At 47.5% G+C, this 22,321-nt stretch overlaps 1 protein-coding gene across 1 annotated transcript in view; it reads left to right on the forward strand.

The window, feature by feature from the left end:
- BAALC (BAALC binder of MAP3K1 and KLF4) overlaps positions 1 to 17,786 on the forward strand; it is an 85,100-nt gene extending 67,314 nt beyond the window's left edge. Inside the window, exons 2-3 of the mRNA XM_042923494.1 lie at positions 3,441 to 3,607; positions 16,630 to 17,786. Coding sequence (XP_042779428.1) covers positions 3,441 to 3,607; positions 16,630 to 16,740 — 278 coding nt within the window. The 3' untranslated portion in view covers positions 16,741 to 17,786. The remainder of the gene's footprint in view (positions 1 to 3,440; positions 3,608 to 16,629) is intronic.
- The last annotated feature ends 4,535 nt before the right edge of the window (positions 17,787 to 22,321 follow it).

The raw sequence follows: 22,321 nt of genomic DNA on the forward strand, positions 1-22,321 counted from the left end.
ATCAGCACAGAGCCCGATGCTGGGCTCGAGCCCACAGACCATGAGATCATGACCTGAGTCGAAGTCGGATGCTTGACTGAGCCACCCACGCCCCCTGAAAATGGTAACATTTGTATATCCCACTGTCGTAAACAGTCAAGGTAGTACTGGCTAGCCTTGAGTCCCACTCAGGAGCCTCAAGAGCTGAAGGCAGTTCCACCCTAGACTTAGGTAGATGGGGTCTCTGCCTTGGTCTTGTGTTCCCTTTTCTGCCCCACCCCACTTGGCCCCACTCTTTCCTAGATAACAGGGTAAGTTATCCAGGGGCCAAGGGGACATACCTGCCAAAGCCCGCAGCCCTTCTTCAGCATCAGTTGCTTTCCCTCCCCCAGTCCAATACAAACAAATGTGTGGTCTCACTGTGCATGACTAATACATAGCTCACACCACTTGGGACTCACCGTGTGAATCCGACAGCCCTAGAACTGGTCCATCCGCCATTAAGTCAGAGAAGTTCAGTCACCGTCAGATGTTCCCAGCAACAAATTTCTAAATGCTTGCATTCAGTTTATATACTTAAGGCACAGCAGACCAGTAACAACAGTTTGGTCCCTGGATCACACGGAGAAGCTCTGTTCCAGATTATTCTATGGGTGCTGAGACTCTGGGATTACCAGCCCAAATCACACCGAGCCCGCTTCCAGGTTTTCATGGGCCTCTTCTCCTGATTCATTCACTCCCCTGGGCCAAGGGGCAGCTGCTCACAGACAGCAGTAGAGATGGAGATTGAATACGTGTGCTTGGGGTGTCCATACGCATGCGTCTGAGGCCCTTTTGGTATAGGATGGAAGGGGGTATGGAAAGAGAAGGGGAGTAGGCTGCCAGCTGATGGAGGAAGGGGCCACAAGGATTTGGGGCAAGAATCCATTTCTCTGCACATCTGGAACACATCCACAGGGCCCCCTCGTCCTACAGCCTGCCAGTCAGGAAACTCTAGCAACCATTTTCTATTGTGACTTTCAATGTTTCGAATTCTGATTTCTATCCCATGGCCACAGCTGAGGGCCTCTTGGGTTTTTGTAGAGCAAGTGGGTGACATGTGGATGTACGTATGTGTTCTTTGGATCCCTGCTTCCTCAGGTTTGATGGGACTGTGGCCTCATCAGGTCTGCCTAGTCAACCAGCCCTCCCTCTCATTGTGTACCAAATAAACTGTGCTTCTGATGTGTGCTTCTTGGCAAATAATTTCTCAACAATCTAGGAAAGGATTTTTTGGTTTTTCTTAAGTGTGATTAAAAGCGAACCCAGGCTAACACCCCAAAAGAAAGATAGGCAAATGACTTGACAATTAAAACACACACACACACACACACACACACACACAATTAGCCAATAGGCACACAAATAAATATGGTATCTCTACTAAATCAAGAAGTGTGAATCCAAGCAATGAGATACTTTATTTTGCCTCTTAAGTTGGCAAAGATGAGAAAAAAAAAAGAATGAAAATATTCAGTGTTTTGTGAGGGTTTTTTTTTTAATTTTTTTTTAACGTTTTATTTATTTTTGAGACAGAGAGAGACAGAGCATGAACAGGGGAGGGTCAGCGAGAGGGAGACACAGAATCTGAAACAGGCTCCAGGCTATGAGCTGTCAGCACAGAGCCCAACGCGGGGCTCAAACTCACGGACCGCGAGATCATGACCTGAGCTGAAGTCGGCCGCTTAACCGACTGAGCCACCCAGGCGCCCCTGTTTTGTGAGGGTTTGAGTAACATTGCCATTTCATATACTGTTGGCAGAGGGCAGTAGGGTAATTAGAGAAAAATTCATAGAGGTAAATCTGGCAATGCATCACAAAAGACTTTAAAATGTGCAAATCCTTTGAAATCTTGAAGACACCGTTTCATATTTTCTTACATCCCCTGGTAGTTGATAGTAAGTCTAATGTTGGGGCGCCTGGGTGGCTCAGTTGGTTAAGCATCCAACTTTTGATTTCTACTTGGGTCGTAATCTCGTGGTTTGTGGGTTCAGGCCCCACACTAACAGGCTTTCTCTCCCTCTTTCTCTGCCCCTCCCCTCCCAAAATAAATAAATAAACTTCCAAAAAAAAAAGTGTAATGTTAATCTCATTCTTGTTTCGTTTTTTTTCATTTTTTTCCCCCTCTTCTGAAGCTTTTCTCGTTAAATAATGGTGTTTGAAGTTTCACTCAGCTCTGTCTGGGTTGGGTTTTTCTTTGTATTTGTCTTGCCAAATGTTTGGTAGGCTGTTTCAATTTGGAGTTCCGAGCGCCTAGTCAAGATTAGATCTTTCTGGCAAGCAGCCCCTATCCTGAAGCTGTCAAGGGGACCTCCAAGAGTTGCTTCATTAGAACAGATGGTGCTCCTATCTCCTGTCACTCACAGAATTCCAAGGGATCTAGGAGCTCTGTGTCATGAACTGAGGCAAAGACCCAATGTTGTGACAAAAGATCCTCCTATCACCCCTGGCACATAGGAGATTACCAGGGTTTTAGGAGCTCGATGCCAGGAACTGGGGGAAAACACCACATATGTATTTCTTATTATATCCCAATATCCCACCTCACAGCCTGCTCTGTCATCGCTGACTGGCCTCGGCTGGTTGCCGCTGGCCTTTCTGTGGCTGTTACAGAGCCTCTCCTGGCCTCTTGTCTCCCACCTGGTATCTCTCCCTCGTGCTTCCCGGACCACCTTTTCTCTTTTCAATCAGATACTCTCCATCCATGAATTCCTCGATGTAGCCCTCTTGCTTCTCAGTGAGGCTATTTATTTAAACCTCACTCTATCATTTCTTGGCATTTGTCACGGAAGGAACACATGCTCAGTCCAACGTCTTGAGATGGAATTAAGTTAAAAAAAAAAAAACAACTCTGTATAACCAGTAATGCCACTTGTAGGATTTATACTAAGGAAATAATTAAGAATAAAGCTTTAACCCCAAGGAATTTCAACCACAGTAACATTTATTGTGAAAACAAATAACCAAACTAGAGGGGATTGAATAAATGGTGATACAGGGGCACCTGGCTGACTCAGTTGGTTGATCGTCTGGACTCTTGATCTTGGGGTCATGAGTTCAAGCCCCATGTTGGGCATAGAGCTTCCTTAAAATAAATAAATAAGTGCATACATACATACATACGTGAAAACACATCCACACGATGGCAGACTCAGTGTGTGAAAACTACTATGGCGGAACACTTAATTGCATGGAAGAATGCGATTGATGGATTGTTAAGTAAACGTTTCAGGTTACAAAATTATTTTAAAGTCTCGTTTTTGCTAACACACACACACATATTCTTTCAGAAAAGGGTAGCTCTGCATGGTGGGATTCTGAGGATTTATTTTCTTCTTTGCGGCTTCCCCCCCCCCCCCCCAACACTCTTGGGGCCTGTTTACAGCAGCTGTCACGGGTCATCCTCTGCTTCTCTCCCCAAGGTGTGCTGGAAGATGGACTGTCCTCCAACGGCGTGCCCCGATCGACAGCCCCAGGTGGAATATCCAACCCAGAGAAGAGGATGAGCTGTGGGACCCAGTGCCCGAATCCCCAGAGCCTCACCTCAGGCCCTCTGACCCAGAAACAGAATGGCCTGCGGACCACGGAGGTAGGTGACAGCCACAGAACCCACTTGGGACCGGAGAAAGGGGAGAAGCTTGCTTCAGGCCTGGGCCACACTGAGATGGTACCCAGGGAAGGAGCAGTGACGGCTCCCCTTGCTAGTGGAAATTCTCCATGCCCCCCGTGTGAATATTGTTGCAAAGAAAATAGCAGGACCCCACTCCACCCTACTCCCTGCCTTGAGGGTTGCTGTGTTTTTTTTTGAATCAGGGGAAACGGGCCCTTGCTAGCTGCACTCTCAAGAAAAAAAAACGTGTGTTTAAATACAGCTTTGCTCGGGATCTCCTCTTCACCACAGCTCTCACCGTGTTGACACTGGGGGCTGTACTGGTTCCTGTAACCAGTCTTAGGCCAGGCAGTTGGCAGGGCTCAGGGTAGACAGGGAAGGAGAGAGAAAACCGGTGTGGTAGGAGGCGAGCCAGACATTTTACCGCACACCCTTTCACCAGGCAGGCAGTGGGAGCGTCCCCAAGGGGGTCTGTCACTGCAGAATGTGGTGGCGGCATTACCCGCAGACTATTAGTGTCTGACTATGGCATCCCTGAGCCAGCTGGCATCCTTTGGATTCTTCCCTTGCTCCCAGAGCTCTTGTTGGGACGTGCTCCCCCTGCTGGCACTAGCTCCTCCCAGGGGAAAGAATGCCCTTAAAAGGCCCACGGCAGCCTCCGGGGTGGGGGAGCGGGGTGGAGGGAGTGGGGGGGGCCTTCTCCTCTTACTCCCTTCCTCCCTCACCCCCTCCTCTTCCCCATGCCCCACCCTCCTCAGAGTCCACTGCTCACTGGATGCTGATTTTCCAAACCCAATCCCACCTCCCCTGTCAAAACGTACTGGTCCTAGCCCTCAGACTGGTGCCACCTGTTTTCTGAGGCTGCAGCTGGTCCTCTGATGATAGAATTCTCGCTCACACGAGTGAGTTACCTCTTTAACCCTTCGTTAGAAAACCTGTTGCAAATTCAGCTCTGATGCTCATTAACTAAGTGGCCTGGCAGGAACCACTTAATCTCTCAGAGTCTCGGGTTCCTTATCCACACAACAGAAATAATTCCAAAACGAGAGAACAGCGGGGCCTGCTCTTTGTAAACTGAGAAGTGCCATAAGGAAGGCAGCAAGGCTTAGCAGGGGATGGCTAGGCACACAGCACTGCAACCTGGTGGAATGGAACACCAATGGTGGCTCTTCAGACACTGTAGAAAGACACGGGTGGGGGAGCTAGACTTGAGGTTGGCCTTCCTGTGTTCCTGTTTTGCCTACTTGGCCTGTGCATGAGCTGGCCTTCTAATAGCAATTTTTTTTAAGTTTATTTATTTTGAGAGAGAGCAAGAGAGCGCACTCAAGTGTGGGAAGGGCAGAGAGAGAGAGAGAGAGAGAGAGACAGGATCCCAAGCAGGCTCCACACTGTCAGCACAGAGTCCCATGTGGGGCTTGGATCTCACGAACAGTGAGATCATGACCTGAGCTGAAATCAAGAGTCAGATGCTTAACCAACTGAGCAACCCAGGCGCCCTGTGAGCTGGTCTGCCAGAGACCTACTAACCAGTGCCTCCCCCAAGGGGAGGCCCCACAGAAGCTCGGTGACTGCTCTGGTGCTGGCCCTGACTTTGGTTCCCTAGCTTCCTCCCAACGCATGTGCCCTCGCCCTTTGAGTCCAGACGGTCGCGGCAGGCGGGAAGCAGCTTTGCCTGGTATGTGGCATGATCCACACGCTTGGTTCCTGGCCCCAGAATTCGTCACTTTAAAATTGTGCTCTGCAGTTTGCAAAGTGCTTTTAGGTCTGCTGGTGCATTAAATCCTCCCAAGAGCACCGTAAAGTAAGCATCATCCCCAGTTTACAGAAAAGGAAACAGCTCATTTGACTTAGGACATAAATAGTTCATATACGTGCTGGAGGTGGGTGCCAGGGACTTTAAATTAAAACAGGTGACTATTATAAAGATGGAGCATAGAGATGGCAAAGGACTTTTTTATTGAAGAATAAGGTGTCAGTCAGCTATTGCCACAGTAATGCTGCACACCACAGCATATCAGTGTCCAGGAGCTTCAGACGATAATTTTTTTCCTCTTGCATGCAACTTGAACGGCTAGGCCTCACTTCAGGCTCCAGGCTCCGGGTGTAGCTTAATCTGTCCCATGTATATATAATTTTGGGAAGCAGGGCACAAATGCAGCAGCTCTCTGAGCTATATCTTCTCATGACTATGGGAGGAAACCGAGAGGGCCAAACCAAACTTCTGGAACACTTTTCCTGTCTCTGCTCATATCATGCCACCTAATCTCCTATTGGCCCAAACAGGTCACATGGACAAGCCCAACATCAATAGGGCGAGGAAGTATACACTGTCCCTAGGGGAGAGACAGCAAAGGATTAAGGAAAATAATGCTATCTACCACGTGTAACATACATCAGAAAAACGCCCAAGTCAGTCATAAGTGCAATGAACTTTTATAAGATGCCACACCCGTGTACCATCATCCATATGAAAACATAGAACATTATCGCTACCCCAGAAATCTCCCTTGCACTCCTCACCATGGTGACTGGGATGTGCCAATCACTGTTCACCCCTGCAACCTAACCACTCTTCTGACATCTAGCATTATAGACCAGTTTTGTTTATGTTTTAGACTTTTATAAATGGAATCATACGGTCCCTTCTTGGGACCTTGGGTCTGGCTTCTTTTGTTCAACACTATGCTAGTGAGTGTCATCTATGGTATTGTGAGTTGCAAAGATTTCCTCATTTTCATTGTTATGTCTATTCCATTCTATGAATGTAACCACTGTGCTTGAAGGACATCAGAGTTGTTTCCGGTTTGGCCCTATTGTGAACAATACAGCTACTAACATTCTCGTGCATGCCTTTGGGTGGACATTCCTTTCTTTTCAGTATATACCTAGGAGTAGAATTGCTGGCTCATAGGATGGGGATATATTCGACTTTTATCGATACTGACAAATAGTTTTCCAAAGTGGTCATACCATTTTGCATGCTAACCAGCAGCGGTGAATTCCGGTTACGGAGCATAAGAATTTAAAGCCGTTACGTTGTGCTTAGTCTTCCTTAGGCCTGTGATAGCAACCTTGCAGGCAGGCATAGGATACTAAGCACTTTGTTATACTATTTCACTTAATCCTCACAATGACTCTAAAATCTTGACACTGTCTCCAGTTTACAGATGAGAACGGAGACTCTGAGATAGCCAAGGGAAACAGTTCCCACACCACACACACACACACACACACACACCGTGGAGCCCACCCTGGGTGTGGAGGGAGTGAGGACCTATACACACACCTGACCAGCACAGCTCCGGGGACAGGTGGCACCCATGGCTAAGCCATCCGCGGGGGATTGTTGTCACAATTCAATGAGCAATGGCTATGTTGTAACTACTTCCCAAGGGAGATCAGGGAGCAGACAGCTTCAGTTCTGAGTGTTCGGACAGTTGCTGAAGTGCATCAGTGGTCTCTGTGTCCCGAGGCCTCACCAGCCACCGGACATCTTGAGTTCCTCAAAAGCCGGGGCAAAGGTTTTCTATCTGCAATGTGAGTTTACAAGTTTACCTCTGATTGAAGTTTCTGTCCGCAGAGCTATCTCATACCAACACAGCTCTCAGCTGTGAATCTGCTCAATGATCATCGTTTCTTCCTAAACTCTCCACGGCCTTCGACATACTACCTCTTCTAGCTGGTCTTACTCCGGGCTGAACTTCCTGCATTTTCAGTATCTTGCTCAGGCAGTATCCACTCGCCTCTTCCCTCTTCCTCTACGCTCCCGGCTGCCACAGGGATGACCTATTATCATTTCACAGCATTCCCCTGTATATCATCAGGCCACCTGGCTAATGGTTTTTTGGCGCTTTTTAAAAGCTTTCTTTCTCCAGAGGAACCTGTTCACGAAGCGTGCATCTTTATGCACCTGCTTACCGCAGTATCCCCATTCAGATTTACAAAACAAGTTTGAGTGTTAAAAGCAATCCTTGCTAGGCCTGGAAAATGTCCTCCTCAGTTCCTAAAAGCATTCTTTCGGTTCATTCATGTAGTGTTCTTCCACTGAGTGCCATCTGTGTGCCAGGTGGTGTTCTGATGCCAAGGGTCCGGGAGTGGAAAGGGCACACGTGCCCTTTGCTCTGAAGCAGTTGCCAGTTCTAATGGGCTGAGGCTGGGGAGTCAGACGATACAGAATAAACGAACAAAGGCTTTATCGATTTGAAATAGTGCTGTTTATTTCAAGCAAATAGAAGGCCACTAGGAGGGGATAGCAACCCCTCTGTTTAACACAGATGCCACCCCACGGTTCAGATTGCTTTCCAAAGGGTGATGGGGACAGCTAGTGGTGCTAATCGCTGCGAGCAACGGCATCTCATGTTCTGGGCCGCTCTCCACTTCTGGCCCATCAACAAAGCCATAGCTTTCATATTTCCATTCCTTCCGGTCCCTGCCTTGTGCCTGGTGTTAACAGGTGCTAACTTGCAAAAAGAATGTGACAAAAACGGTCTTTTGCAAATGAGAACAGTCTCCATAGAGAGCTCTTTCTCTTTCTCTATTGCACCTTGACTTCCTCCAGTCCCTTGGGACCTTTGTGACATCTCAGCATCTTAGTAATCATCGCCTGGGTCTCCTTCCCCCAGCTCCTTCCCTGAGCTCAATAAGAACATCAGAGGAAGTTCTTAGCTGCTGTTCTCTCCTGCTAATTAATTGTTCGGGAACTCTGGGCTGCCTCCAAACCTTTGCTCTCGAATGTGCCATTTCCTCAGGCTTAGGATTTTTCTTTTGCTCCCCCAGAACTATCTCCTCAAGTATTTAGCTAAGGTAGAAATGTGTATGTGGATACAGCTCTGAGCAGATGAAGCTTGGGTGTGTGGCTGGCCTCCCAATGAGCCTTCGAGTCTTCAGAAGCTGCGTCGTTTTGAGTTGCTTTATTGTTCTTGGCAAAGTGGCCAGACTGTGCTGAAGAACTTCGCCGGCGTCTGGACTGATTCTCAGCTGAGGAGCTCCCTCCTCGAGCCCTCTCCTTCTGCTCCCCCCGCCCCTACACGCAGTGACTGACTGTTGTCAAGGCTCGGTCCAGTCCAGAGACGATGGGTGAAGCCTCGCAGAAATGGCTGTGGCCAGAGAGGGAAGCCTGACCCAGAAAGGAGGGTGGGACAAGCCCAGAATTCCTCCTGCATGGCGGTAATATGAGATACAGGAGAAGAGTTTGGAAAGCAAACAGGAGTTTCTCTTAGGAAAACAAAAACGTGTCATCAAGAGGAAGGAGGGGACAAGAGAAACATTGAGGGAAACCAGGGAGGGAGAGCTGTGAGAGGGGTACTTGGATGCACATTCTAGTTGAAGCCTGGGTAAAGGAGATAATTTAGCAGTACAGGGATATTGAGGGTGTGTGTGTGTGTGTGTGTGTATGTGTAGGTGTGCATGCCCCTGCTGTGTGTGTCTGTGTCCGTGTGTGTGTGTGTGTGTGTGTGCAGTGACTTCCACTACCTCTATATATGCATCCATATACTGGCTACTACCTTACATAGATGAAGAATTACAAGACTAACTGTTCACCTAAGGGTCTGCGGAAGAACCAATTCGATTAGAAGACTCTCAGGGCAGAGACCGCCTGATTCTTTGCCCCCCCGAGCCTACTTCAGGGTTACGCACCTAGTATGTGCTTCCTAAGTACCTGTTGATGGAATGAGACTGGCCTAGTACTTCACGAGAATCAGAAAGGTTTCCCACAGCCCCACTCCCACCCAGCCGCCCTCCGGCGCCACCGTCCTGTGATTGATGGCTGTTCTGTGGGATCCTGTGCTTTTTCTCAAGCAGGTTCTGCTGCTTTCCTAGTGTTTGATCTACCTGAGGATCAAGTTGAAGAGCAACACCCCTTTTGGCACTCGCTACCTGTTAGATATAATCCCCTACGATGAGTAGCCTAAGTGAGTACCTTGTGTGGGGCTGTGGTCTGCACAGGATTTGCTGCAGGTCTGGAGGGTTCTGAAGAGTTTTGCCTGAGGGGTGATCTGACCCCTGCCTTTGGAGGCTATCGTCCTGGCCCTCGGTGGAGTTGCTGAGATCAAATGTTTCCTGATGGGGGCTCCTGGGTGGCTCAGTTGGTTAAGTGTGTGACTTTCGATTTCAGCTCAGGTCATGATCTCACAGTTTGTGAGTTTGAGCCCCACGTTGGGCTCTGTGCTGACAGTGTGGAGCCTGCTTGGGATCCTCTCTCTCACTCTCTCTCTGCCCCTCCCCTGCTTGCATGCATGCTCTCTCTCTCAAAAAATAAATAAATAAACTGTTAAAAAAAAAGTTCACTGATGACCTCAAATTAATGCCATGAAGCAGCAAATAAAATCCCAGAATTTGGGAACAGCTAGATGTTATTGTCTGTCTCCCTTTAATGGAGCTTCACTGAAAAGAAGAAAAATGTCTTGAGTTGTAGCTGACAAGCCTTGGTCTTGTATCTTTTGGGAAGGAGAAGAGGGAGCTGATATTTTCAGAGTGTCTGCAATGGTCCACACACACCGCATATGGGATCATCTTACCCCTCACCCAGGGGGAAGCGGCAGCATTTCCCTCTAGGCAAAACAGGCTCAGAAAGGTTAGGTACTTGGCCAGCATGGCACAGGGAAGAGTGATTTGTCTGTGTTGGACTTCAAACCCAGGTCTGTCTGCCTCCAAATCCCATGTTCTTCATTCCCATTACCAAAAACAAAATGGTGGAGAATCCAGAGTAAATTTTAGCCGAGTTGTAGGAGGCTGGATGCGGGACCCAGGACTACCATCTTTAATTCAGCCCACCCCCTATATTGACATTGGCCTTGGGCAGATCACGTTGGCTTAAGTGACTTCTGCTGCCTCATCAGGAAAGGAAGCATAGTACCATTTCTGGCCGTCTCTCAGGGATGGTGCAAGAAGTAATCAGTTGTAAGCATAATGCAAACACTGTAGGAAAGTTCTAGGGCAGGGCAGTACAAACAAGTGCTGTTCCCAGGACATTTTTTTCTCTTTCTTTCGGAAGATTTCTTTTCATACGTGTGTTCATCAAGTTATTTGTTGGGTGTCTATTATGTGACAGGCACTGAATTATATTCTGGGGATACCACGGTGAACGCAACAGATTGGGTCCCTACCTTCTTGAAGTTTATAATCTGATGAAGATATAGAAAACACATAAGTAAACAAGCAAATATGTAATCCAAGCCGTGGGTAAAGGCCAGGAGGGAAGTAAAGAACCCTGGGAGAGAGACTAGGAAGGCCCTCAGCTCGTATATGCTCCGAAAAGCCCTGAAAGTTTCCACAAGAAATCCTTAGCTGTGGTTACCCCTGGTGAAAGCACAAACATGGCCGGAGTGTGGGAGCGATGTTACTTTTCATTGTACCCTTCTCTACTCTTTGAATTTCTTTTACCATAATTATGGATGGCTTTTATAAATAAAAAATACAGTTATACTGAAAAATTGGTGTCTGAAAAATCATAATCTTGGTAAGCCTTGCTTTTCTTCATTGTGTGTGAGGAAATGCGGAAAGGTTTGTGCAGTATCCTGTGGGGTATAGATATATTTGTGGAGTCAAAGGAAAGTTGAGAACACCTGTATTCCCATTTGGGGGGAAAGTGAGAAGAAAGGGCTGAGCAGACTCAGCCGCACCCCTGAGTCCAGGCCTCCCGGAACAACCACGCAGCCCCCGCTTTCACAGGGAATGTCGTTGTCTTCTAAACCCCTAGAGAAACAGTCCATCTGGGTTTGAGGCTGCCAGGAAGTTATCACAGTCAATCTGGTTACCCTTGAGAAATGGCAGCCAATAAATTACTTTTAATTAAAGAGGCAGTACCAAGAGGACTAAAATCCATGATTCACAGAATTCTACACCTGCAGAAATTAAAATGAGGCAGAGGGAAGAACAGAAAAGCTGTAAAACTGAGTGAGAATCAAGAGGTGGCCCATTAACAAGAGTCAGTGGTGATAAAACTCACAAAACAAGAATTTTAGAAGTGGAGGAAGGATTGCATTAGCAGACAGCCACAAAAGAAAAAGGTGCCAAATAGATTTCTCTCATCACTGAGTTGAGAACCAGAAGATTTTTTTTTTAAGTCAGTAATTGCAATTGGGACATGTTTTCTTTTCCTTTAGTTAAATAAAGGGAGTGGGATGTTAAATAAAAAGGTTTGGCTGGCTGAGAACCACATCAGAGAGAAAAATATCTGTAATACAAAATGTCAGAGGTTCTTTTTTAAATGTTTATTTTTGAGAGAGACAGAGGCAGAGTGCGAGTAGGTAGGGACAGAGAGAAAGGGAGACACAGAATCCGGAGCGGGCTCCAGGCTCCGAGCTGTCAGCACACAGGCTGACACAGGGCTCGAACCCACGAACCACGAGGTCATGACCTGAGCCGAAGTCTGATGCTTAACCGACTGAGCCACCCAGCGCCCCTAAAATGTCAAGAGGTTCTGAGGACCAAAATGGGACAATTGTCCCACATACCCACATAGCTCTTCTCTTGTAGAAGGGCAAAGTAACTTCTCAGGGCTTCTAGAGAAAATAATCTGGCATTGTAGCCCTCTTTCTCATCTTCTTTCTCCCTCTCCTTCAGGCTTGAAATCTGAGATTTCCAACTTGTAACTAGATTACAGCAACGACTGACCTCCTGAATGTCTGTGCTGCTGTAAAAGGGGTGGACGCCTTTCTGCTGATGCCTCAGACTTGAAAGCTTCTCTTTTATAAAACGCTTCCAAGAGAATGCACTGTTGTTCTAATGTTTAATTACCAATACAGCATAATTGTTTGAAAGGGACTTGTTTGTGGCTTCGAACCTGTATCCGTCATTGGAGTAAAGAACTCCAGTGCCTTTTATCCAAATGTATAACCTTGCAGAGGTGTTGTCCTTGTTGTTTGGACACAGGAGTAGCAAGAGCCATAGTTTAGGTAGAATAAGAAGGCTTTCCATTTAAATTTAGTATGTTCGACATCACCGTTTTGCAAATAGAATTAATGTTAGCTATAACTGGGGTGACTGTTCTGGTTTGCAGCGGCCTGAGCAGGCTCCCAGAATGTAGGACTTTCAGTCAATTTGGGGCAAACCAGGGGAAGCTGGTCACCCTATTAATGCTAAGTGACATGCTTAATTCTCTCAAAAAGCCTCACAGAGAATCAGGCATTATCTCCCCATTTTTCAGGTAAGGGAACTGAGACTCAGAGGTGAAAGCAACATGTCTTGTGACAACTAACTGGTGACAAAGCCTTGCCCTAAGTCCAGGTCTGTCTGACCCCAAAGCTTGTGCTCTGAACACCACCGCTAGGGCAGGCTTCTCTGGATATAGATTTAAGAAGTTGCAAAAAGAAGGGGCGCCTGGATGGCTCAGTCGGTTGAGCAGCCAACTTGGGCTCGGGACATGATCTCACAGTTTGTGGGTTCGAGCCCTGTGTCGGGGCTTGCTGCTATCAGCACAGAGCCCGTTATCGCAGATCCCACTTTGGATCCTCTGTCCCTTTCTCTCTCTCTGCCCCTCCTCTGCTCTCTCTCAAAAATAAATAAACATTTAAAGAAGAAGAAGAAGAAGAAGAAGAAGAAGAAGAAGAAGAAGAAGAAGAAGAAGAAGAAGGAGAAATTGCAAAAAGAAAAAAAAGAAATTGCCCCACTGTGCTTGAGGTTAAAATCATACAGGGGCACCTGGGTGGCTCAGTCCGTTAAGCGTCTGACTTCGGCTTAGGTCATGATCTCGTGGTTTGTGGGTTCGAGCCCTGCATTGGGCTCTGTGCTGACAGTTCAGAGGCTGGAGACTGCTTCAGATTCTGTGTCTCCCCTTCTCACTGCCCCTCCCCTGCTTGTGCTCTGTCTCTGTTTCTCAATAATAAATAAACATTTAAAAAATTTATAAAGTCATACATAGTCTGTGGCTGTTCTGGGAATGACTATTTTGTAGCCTTGGACTCCCTACTTAACCAGGCTAGGAAATTAAGAATCATCCAACTATTAAATTTTTGCTTATATTTTTAAGCTTAGAGAAGCAGACTGAAATACAGAGCAGAGCATTTTCTGGGTATAATCTTTAATAACCTTTTGTGAAATCTTGCCAGTAAATCTAGAGGAAAGTAGTTGTACCGTTTGGAAAGTTTACATTTCCGTTCTGGAAAGCTCTCTGACTGCCCACCAGTTTGAGAGGAATGCTGCCGTCACCTTGGCTCCTTTCAAATACAGCCTCTGTGTCTCTATTCCATGCCCCAGTCCTCAAAGCTTGTGTGCAATTGCACCCCAAATGGAAATCAGATGGAATCAGCTTCAGGATTGCCACACTTTTCTTTAGGAGAAACCAAATTGGGGGTGGGACTTTATGGGTTCTCTGCTTTTAGCGAGAAATAAACCCATCAAAGTCAGTGCTAGCCCTGGTGCCAGTTCAGGCTTTGGAAGAGCTGAGTTGTAAGACTGAATCCTTAAACAGCATTGACTTCGGGTCGTTAAAGCAAGGGGACATTGACAAATGCAGTGTGTTCATTCATTCATTCACCCACTAATTCAGCCAAACCTAAATCGAGAACCTGTTCCGTCTCAGATGGTAATAGGCACTGGGAACATGAAGAGGAAAACAGTAAAATCCTAGCTCGTGAAATCAATGGGTAAGACTCAAATTGCATATGGTCAATAGTATCCCTTAAATACCTCTCAAATCACCCATAAAGTGACTTAGGTCAAGTTCCCTAGAAGCAGAACCTACGATGAGGATTCTTGTGCAAGCAATTGATTGAAAGAGTACTCTCAGGGTGCCTGAGTGGCTCAGTCGGTTAAGCGTCCCAATTCTTGATTTCAGCTCAGGTCATGATCTCACGTTTCACGAGATTGAGCCCATGTCAGGCTCTGCACTGACAGCACAGAGCCTACTTGGGATTCTCTCTCCCTCTCTGTCTACCCCCCCCCCTCAAAATAAATAAACATCAAGAAAAAAAAAAAGAGTACTGTCAGGTGAAGCCCATATGGTAATAAGGGAAGCAGGATGGGGCAGAGGACCCAGTTCAGCAAATATGTGAGCTCTGCTGAATCCCTCAGGGAGCCTGGTCCCACAGGGGACTCTGGAGCATGAAGACATCATAGATTTATATCCCCTTGAGGCAACATGGCCAGCCTTTTATATCCCCAACCATCAGACATGGGCTTTGGGCTGTCTCCAGGAATTAGTGTGTGACCTCTGTGGCATTTCTGAGCAAGGTGGCTCTGATCAGATGAGATGTCATCTGATCAGACAATTCTTAAAAACTGGGTGCTGCTGTGGGCAGTTAGCAGACAAAACTCACAGCATATGGGGGTATGGATGCACCAGGCACGTAAAGAGAATCTGGAGGGGGCGTCTCCAGCAGCTACCGCACAGGATGTATGTGACATGATACAAACTACCTATCATTTGTTAGTAAATTAACCAGGCTGATTTATTTTTCTCCAGTGGTGCACTAGTCCACCATTTCTTTGGACGCCCTACAGCTGAAGTAGTTGGCTTGTATTCGGGGGCCATATTGTATTAAAAACACGCATCCGTCTGCATCCACGCCCGGCGGGGAGACTCTCACGCCCTGGGAGATGCTTCCTCAGATCTGAGGCTGACTGTGTTTTCCAGGAAGCAGATGCTGCGATGTCATTATACAGGATGCTCATTGGGAAGTGCCCTGTCAACCCCTGCGGAGGGGAGGGCCGGAAGCAGGAGTGGGCAGAGGAGAAGGTGAGCCAGAGGCAGGCCTAGCAGAGTAGCTGCAGCTGAGCCCGCCCCACAGGGAGCTCTGGAGCTAAGTGGCTGCTCAGAGCCGGCCTGCTTTGTACCAAAATGGCCAGACCTTTATACCCCGCATTGGGCCACCCTGGCAAAGGCATGACCTGGGGTGAGGGGGCTTTCTGCAGCTGAGACACCCCAAGGGGACAGCTCGAGTGATTCACTGACTGCACTCCCAGCAGCTAGGCAGCAGGGCTCCCTGGACTGGGATTGGGCAGCACATATCTCTGTCTACCACGGAGATGACTCAACAGGACCCCTCTCGCGCTTGCTGCAAGCATACAGTTGAGCGGAATGGACACAAAATCACTCCCCACTAGGTTAAAGTTTACTCGTGAGGTGGAGCACATAGGGTACAAGAACCTACAGTTTAGTCAATGTTTTAGTATTTAGTATGAATTCTGGACTTTGATCATTTTATCTTCACTTAGAAGCAAATAATTTATCTTCCTTTTTACTTATACTTACTGAATCTTTTTTGTGTGTGTGTGTCAGTTTTATTTAGCAACAGGCATTATTTGAGAACCTTAATTCATGACCTTATTTAATCCTTACAATAATCTTGTGAGGTAGGTCCTATTGTTATCCCCCATTTTACAGGTGAGAAAACTGAGGGTTAGGTTAGAAAAAACTTGCTCAGGGGTGCCTGGGTGGCTCAGTTGGTTAAGCATCTGACTCTTGGTTTCGGCTCAGGTCATGATCTCACGGCTCTGTGGGTTTGAGCCCCACATCAGGCTCTACGCTGACAGTGCGGAACCTGCTTGGGATTCTCTCTCCCTCCCTCTCTCTCTGCCCCTTCCCCACTTGTGCTATCACTCTCAAAAGTAAATAAATAAACTTAAAAAAAGAGAGAGAGAGAGAGAGAAAAGAAAGATTCTGTGATGAAAAGGAAATATTTAAAAAAGAAAAAACTCGCGCATAGTGAAATTATCTAGTCGATCTTTAACCACAAGCCTGTCTGGCTCCAAAGCTCAACTCCTTAACTGCTTTACTAAAGCCGGCTGTGAAACCTTTCACACTACCCCTTGATGGACCCTCGCTAATTAATGCATTCATTCAACAGTGTTTTACTGAGCATGCCTGATGCCAGGCTCTGTGCTAGGTCAACATGAGAGTTTCGACAGAGAAAGCTTTGAAAAGGAGGACATGTGCATGTGTTCCTGTGGGTCGTTCTTCTTGCCTGTGTGTGCGCACGTGTGTGTAGCAATCTCAGGAGATTAATGCAAACCGGGATGTGTTCTGCTAACTCAGTTCATGATGTTAACCTTTCTAACAGGCTAAAAGAGACGCTAAGCGAATGTCTGCAAAAGAAGTCACCATTAATGTTACGGACAGTATCCGACAGGCGGACAGAAGTCGAAGAATCACGAAGAACTGTGTTAACTAGCAGGAGCGTTCGGCTAGCAGCGCAGATGGACAACTCTGGTGCCCTCCCCCTACTGGAGCCCATCAAGGAGCCTTGAAGGAGCTGGTGGCCCCTGCTGAACGTGAGCGCTGCTGAGTGCCCTGAGGGACCGTCTTGCCAGGCAGCGAGCGGCTGCCTGGGCTGCGGGGACTTTCTCGGCGCCCTCCTCACCACAGAGCTCTACTGGCACAGTGCTTGCACATGGTGATACGCTGCAGTGACCGTGCCTCTCTGCAACCCGTGCGATGCGGTCTGATGTGGCCGTGGTGAGCGAGAGCCACTGGCGGGTTTGTGACACGGAGAAAAGTGGACGGAGTGCGTTTCCTGGGAGAACGACGCGCACGTGGGCTCTAAGCCCCGCTGGCCGTGGCGGTGTGCACTCTTGCGGGTCGGCCTGTTCCTTCGTTCTGTCTTTCGGAAGGAAGCCCACCATCGGAAAGCTTACTGTGTTCACTTAACAGTCGTCTTCCGCCCACCTGTAAACCCAGATGTAGGAGAGACCGAGAAACAGGGAAAACCCGTGACACCCGTCTCTTTAGCTCAGTACGAGACAGATTCAGAGATCCAGTGTCACACAAACTAACCCCACCCGTGCTCACAGCATGTTTTGGGAGGTCTCTGTGATGCAGTCACACCTGTCTCTCATCTGCCTTCAGTGTCCCCCCCCCCCCCCCATACAGGTGTCCGTGTTTGCCCACGTACAGCAATATCGTGGTCACCGTGGTCAACACATCTGACCGGGACGGCCCTCAGGGCTCAGCCAGACATTGCATTTCAGAGCGTCCCAGTTCTCTTCGCTTGTGCTCTTGAGTGTCTGTTCTCTCCAGTTGGGTCATTTGCAATTGTTAATCAAAGCGTAGACACTGCTCGCAAGAGGCAGATAATCCAGAACATACTGGCAGCACATACGGCCTCCCTCCGGCCTCTCGTACACAGCACCAGGCCTAAGACTACGTCGTGTGCTTTCTGTGAAGGAATCGCTTTATTTTTTTTTATTTTTTTTTTAACGTTTATTTATTTTTGAGACAGAGAGAGACAGAGCATGAATGAGGGAGATGCAGAACCGGAAGCAGGCTCCAGGCTCCAGCTGTCAGCCCAGAGCCCGACGCGGGGCTCGAACCCACGGACCGCGAGATCGTGACCTGAGCTGAAGTCGGACACTTAACCTACTGAGCCACCCAGGCGCCCGAAGGAATCGCTTTAGAAAGGCAGTGCCGAGTTGATGTGCCATCACATTGACCGACGTGCACTGTGTTAGAAATCAGAGGCAGTAAAAAAAATATTTTGATAGATTAAAATTATCTAACCTTTCTTTACACGTGTTAAGGTGGAAGCATCTTCCTCCAAAGTAATGTAGCATAATTTTAAAGGATTGTTAACATGCCTGGACTGGGAAAGGTAGGACTAAAGTTGTACCAAATGATACCAATAAACTCCATGTTTAGCAGAAATGGGCAGCCTGATGGTGTCTGTTTATGTAATACGGTCCAGAGAAGTGACATGTAGGTTAACATTTAGAAACTTGGCCTCATTACTTGTCAATTTTGTTATTCCTCAAACACAAGCACAGCCTCCCTCCCTTCTTCCCTTCCTCCCTTCCTCCCTCCCTCCCTCCCTCCCTTCCTTCCTCCCTCCCTTCCTTCCTTTTCTCCTTCTCTCCTTCCTCCCTTCCTCCCTCCCTCCCTCTCTCCCTCCCTTCCTTCCTTCCTTCCTTTTCTCCTTCTCTCGTTCCTCCCTCCCTCCCTCCCTCCCTTCCTCCCTTCCCTCCCTCCCTCCCTTCCTTCCTTCCTTTTCTCCTTCTCTCCTTCCTCCCTTCCTCCCTCCCTCCCTCCTTTCCTCCCTCCTTCCCTTCCTTCCTTCCTTCCTTCCTCCTTTTGTAGACTGTATTCATTAAACATTGAATACCAGCCCTACACCAGGCACCTTGCAGATGCTAAGAGATTTTGAGTCTGGCCAGTCACCCTTGTATATTCTGAATCTGACAGTGGACTTTATAACTAGGGGACTAACTTAGACCCTAAAATGTAGGGTATGTTGTGAATTCTCACTTTTACATTCAGGGTAGCTTTCTCTCCTAGACGGATCTGGGTGTTCTCCTAATCACTGCACAAGCCTCTTTACCATACACAAAGCTACAGTTTTCCCAAACCTCTATCGTTTTGATTCTTTGAGAAAGGGCTTTTAAAGAACTTCATGTTCTGAAAATTAAATAATAATAATACAATACAAGCAACATCTGTGGCTCTGATGTCTCCACTGGCGTTACTCAGCGGGAGCCCCCAACGGCCAAAGGTTGGCAACAATCCTGCAAGTTCAAGGGCTCATTGGCGTTACTCAGCAGGAGCCCCCAACTGCCAAAGGTTGGCAACAATCCTGCAAGCTCAAGGGCTCATTCTCCTAGGCACATGTGTCGTGTCTCTGTGTGGGGTGTTCCTTCCCCAGCATGCCCCTGTCCGTGGGTCGTGGACTACACCAGTTTCTCTCTACAGCCTTGTTTGTGCTTCATGTAACTGTTGCACCTTGCGTGGAATGCATTAACTGGAGAGGGTATCTCTGTTTTATATAGAAACAATGTCTCACTTCTGGGGGAGAAAGGAATGAGGGGCATATATGATCTGCGCCTCCCTGGCACAATCTGGATTTCACAAAAAGGTAGTGATCAGAAGTTAAACCGTGTTACTGGAAATTCACCTGCAGTTTTTTCCTGTGTGTATGATACAAGAACTGATTCTCACTATTCTCTTAACATAACACTTTCTATTGCAAAGTTTGTGTCAATAAAGTCATCAATTTCAAACATATAGACGATACAGAGAGTCTTTACTGGAACCTTCTATTTATATTTAGAGCTATTTAGATTTTTTCTTCTTTGATACAAAGGCCATATATATATATATGATCTCTGTGAACCCTTCATAACGCTTAATGAAGTAGGTAAGGAGAACTCTATTCTCCAGTTTACAGTTCTTAAAGTATTTATAGTCACTTAACTAGTAAGCCATGCAGAAAAGATTCAAGGGAGGGAAGTCTGCCTGCAAACCCAGTGGTTTTTCCAACACGTGGGGTGGTATCCTTCCTGCCAACAAGGTCTGACGTGCCTGGGAGACCGAGCTATTCTGAGGGGAATCATCACTGAGCCTGAGAGGAAGTGAAGCCCCAGTCTGAGAGGGTAGCAGCAGTGACCGAAGAGGGCTGGAGAGGGCTTGGGGAATTCGGATCTAACTCAGGCTTCCTTATCCCTCCAGAAAGAGTGACCCTGACCTAGTGTGAGAGAGCACTTTCAGTGAAGGTCAGAAAGAAGAGAGACCTCACGATAGAGAGGAGACTGGAATTGCAGCCATCAGAAGAGCTAAGACCTCAAGGTGAGAGAAGCCACGGCAGCCAAGGACCTCCCTGATCTGCCCAGGCCCCACGCACTCCTTGGGAGCACAGGCCAAGGACCGTATCTCCTCACCCTTTCCCGCTGCCACCTCCACAGTGCCCCCCCCTCCCCCCAGGCCACCTGAACACACTCCTGTCTGGATTCCCGGTCCAAGCCCTGTTTATGACCCTCACCACCCCCACTCACCGACTAGCCCAACCTGCCACAGAAATGTATGGCATCCGTATTTGCTCCCCTAAGCAGGGTTCACAAAACCTCTCCGCTGAACCAATTGGCAGACATGCTTCATTTGTCTGTCATGGTGTTAAAACCCGAGGATTTCACAGAAAAGGCCAGCTCTGGCGGAGACTTGTCGTTGAGAACTCCAATATCCATTCTCCCCTTCTTTCTTAGCTGGCCACACGTCCACTCAGAAGAAAGATTATACTTTCCGGCCTCCTTTGCAGTGAGGAGTAGCTGTATGATTTAGTTCTGGCCAATGAAATGAAATAATAGGCCATGAAGCTTCCGGGGAATCTTATAAAAGAATGGTCAGGTTCTTTCTTTTCTCCTTTTCCTTCCTGCTCCCTGGAATGAGGAGTAATGGCTGGAGCCACAGCAGTCCACTGGGTCATGAGGGAACCTTGGAAATGGAAACCATGCTGAGCGGGGCAGTAAATTAGAAGTTTAGGTCCCTCATTCCACTGAGCCTCCGTGAGTCCAGGACACGTCCCAGACCTCTTTTTTGTGAGAGAGAAATACACGTCTACCTCACTTAAGCTACTCTTTCAGGTCAGTACTCCCAGCCGAACCCAATTCTAGCTGATGCAGAAACTTTCCATCTTCTTTTGAAAGCTCGGGAGATGTGACACCCCTGGGCTCTTGTTGCCACTCAGACACAGTTGGCTGGAGCTGATAAGGCCGCATTAGTCGAAGTTATGGGGGTCTCTAGATGGTCATGGCCCCCGCCCTCATTGTGGCTTACACACAGCTTACAGCCTCCAGATTGGTGGTACCTGCCTGAGCCCTTTGGCATTTGCAACCCCTGCGCCAGACTGTGTTCTCATGTTCTTTTCAGGAGTCGTCAAAATACAGAAGGTCCTTTTCCCCATCCCACCAGTCTGGGAAGCCAGTCTCATGAGAACTTTCTGAGGAGGCAAGTTACAAATGTGACTTCATATTTGAAGTTGTGTATTCACTCACCCTTTCGTTTCCTCCCTATGTGTTTATCAAGAAGCTTCGAGATGTCAGAAGTTGTGGTACAGTGAGGAATAAGACAGACCTGGCCCCTGCCCGATGGAGCTGACATTCTAGTAAAGGAAGCAGACAGCAAAAACAAACTAAGAGAAATAAATTATCGCAATAATTGAAGATGGTGATGACTGCTACGAGAACATTAACAGGAGAATGGACTGGAAGGAGGCCAGAATGCAAGCAGGAGACCACTTAAGAGATCCCTGCAGTGGCCCTGGTGGGGAGACGTTAGTGGCAAGGAATAGGGGAGTGATTGTGAAGATGGACAGAAGTTTCTATTTTGGAAATGGAAACATAAAGATTTACTGATGGAATGGGTGCAGGAAATGAAGAGAAGAGAGAAATCAGGATGATTCTTAAGTTTCTGGTTTGTTCAACATGGTTCTTGGGTAAGACAGGGTACGACAGGGTGAGAGAAACGTTACTGTTTGCCCCACCCGGGCTCTCTTTCCCAGTTTCTCATGCAGTGAACTCCTAAACTATTCAGCAGTATTTATGTCTCCTTAAATCACTTCAGATTGTGAGGCTCCTGAGTGGCTCAGTCAGTTAAGCGTCCAACTCTTGGTTTTGGCTCAGGTCATGATCTCATACTTTTGTGAGTTTGAGCCCCACATCGGGCTCCATGCTGACAGGGCAGAGCCTGCTTGGGATTCTCTGTCTCTCTCTCTCTGTGTCTCTCTCTCTCTGCCCCTCCTCTACTCACACTGTCTCTGTCTCTCTCAAAATAAATAAGCAAATAAACTTAAAAAAAATTTTCTTTAGATTGTTCTCCCAAACCATCCCCCATGGAAGACCGTAAAAACCAATGTCAGAAGGAATGTATCCTTAATTCTCTAGGAATAGGGGAACTATCAGAAGACCCAGACATGATCAGGCAATGGATCACCCACATTTTTTTTTTTAATGTTTATTTATTTTTGAGAGATGAGAGAAACCAAGCACAAGCAG

The sequence above is a fragment of the Panthera leo genome, chromosome F2 (genome assembly GCF_018350215.1).
Source record: "Panthera leo isolate Ple1 chromosome F2, P.leo_Ple1_pat1.1, whole genome shotgun sequence".
Taxonomy (NCBI): Eukaryota; Metazoa; Chordata; class Mammalia; order Carnivora; family Felidae; genus Panthera; species Panthera leo.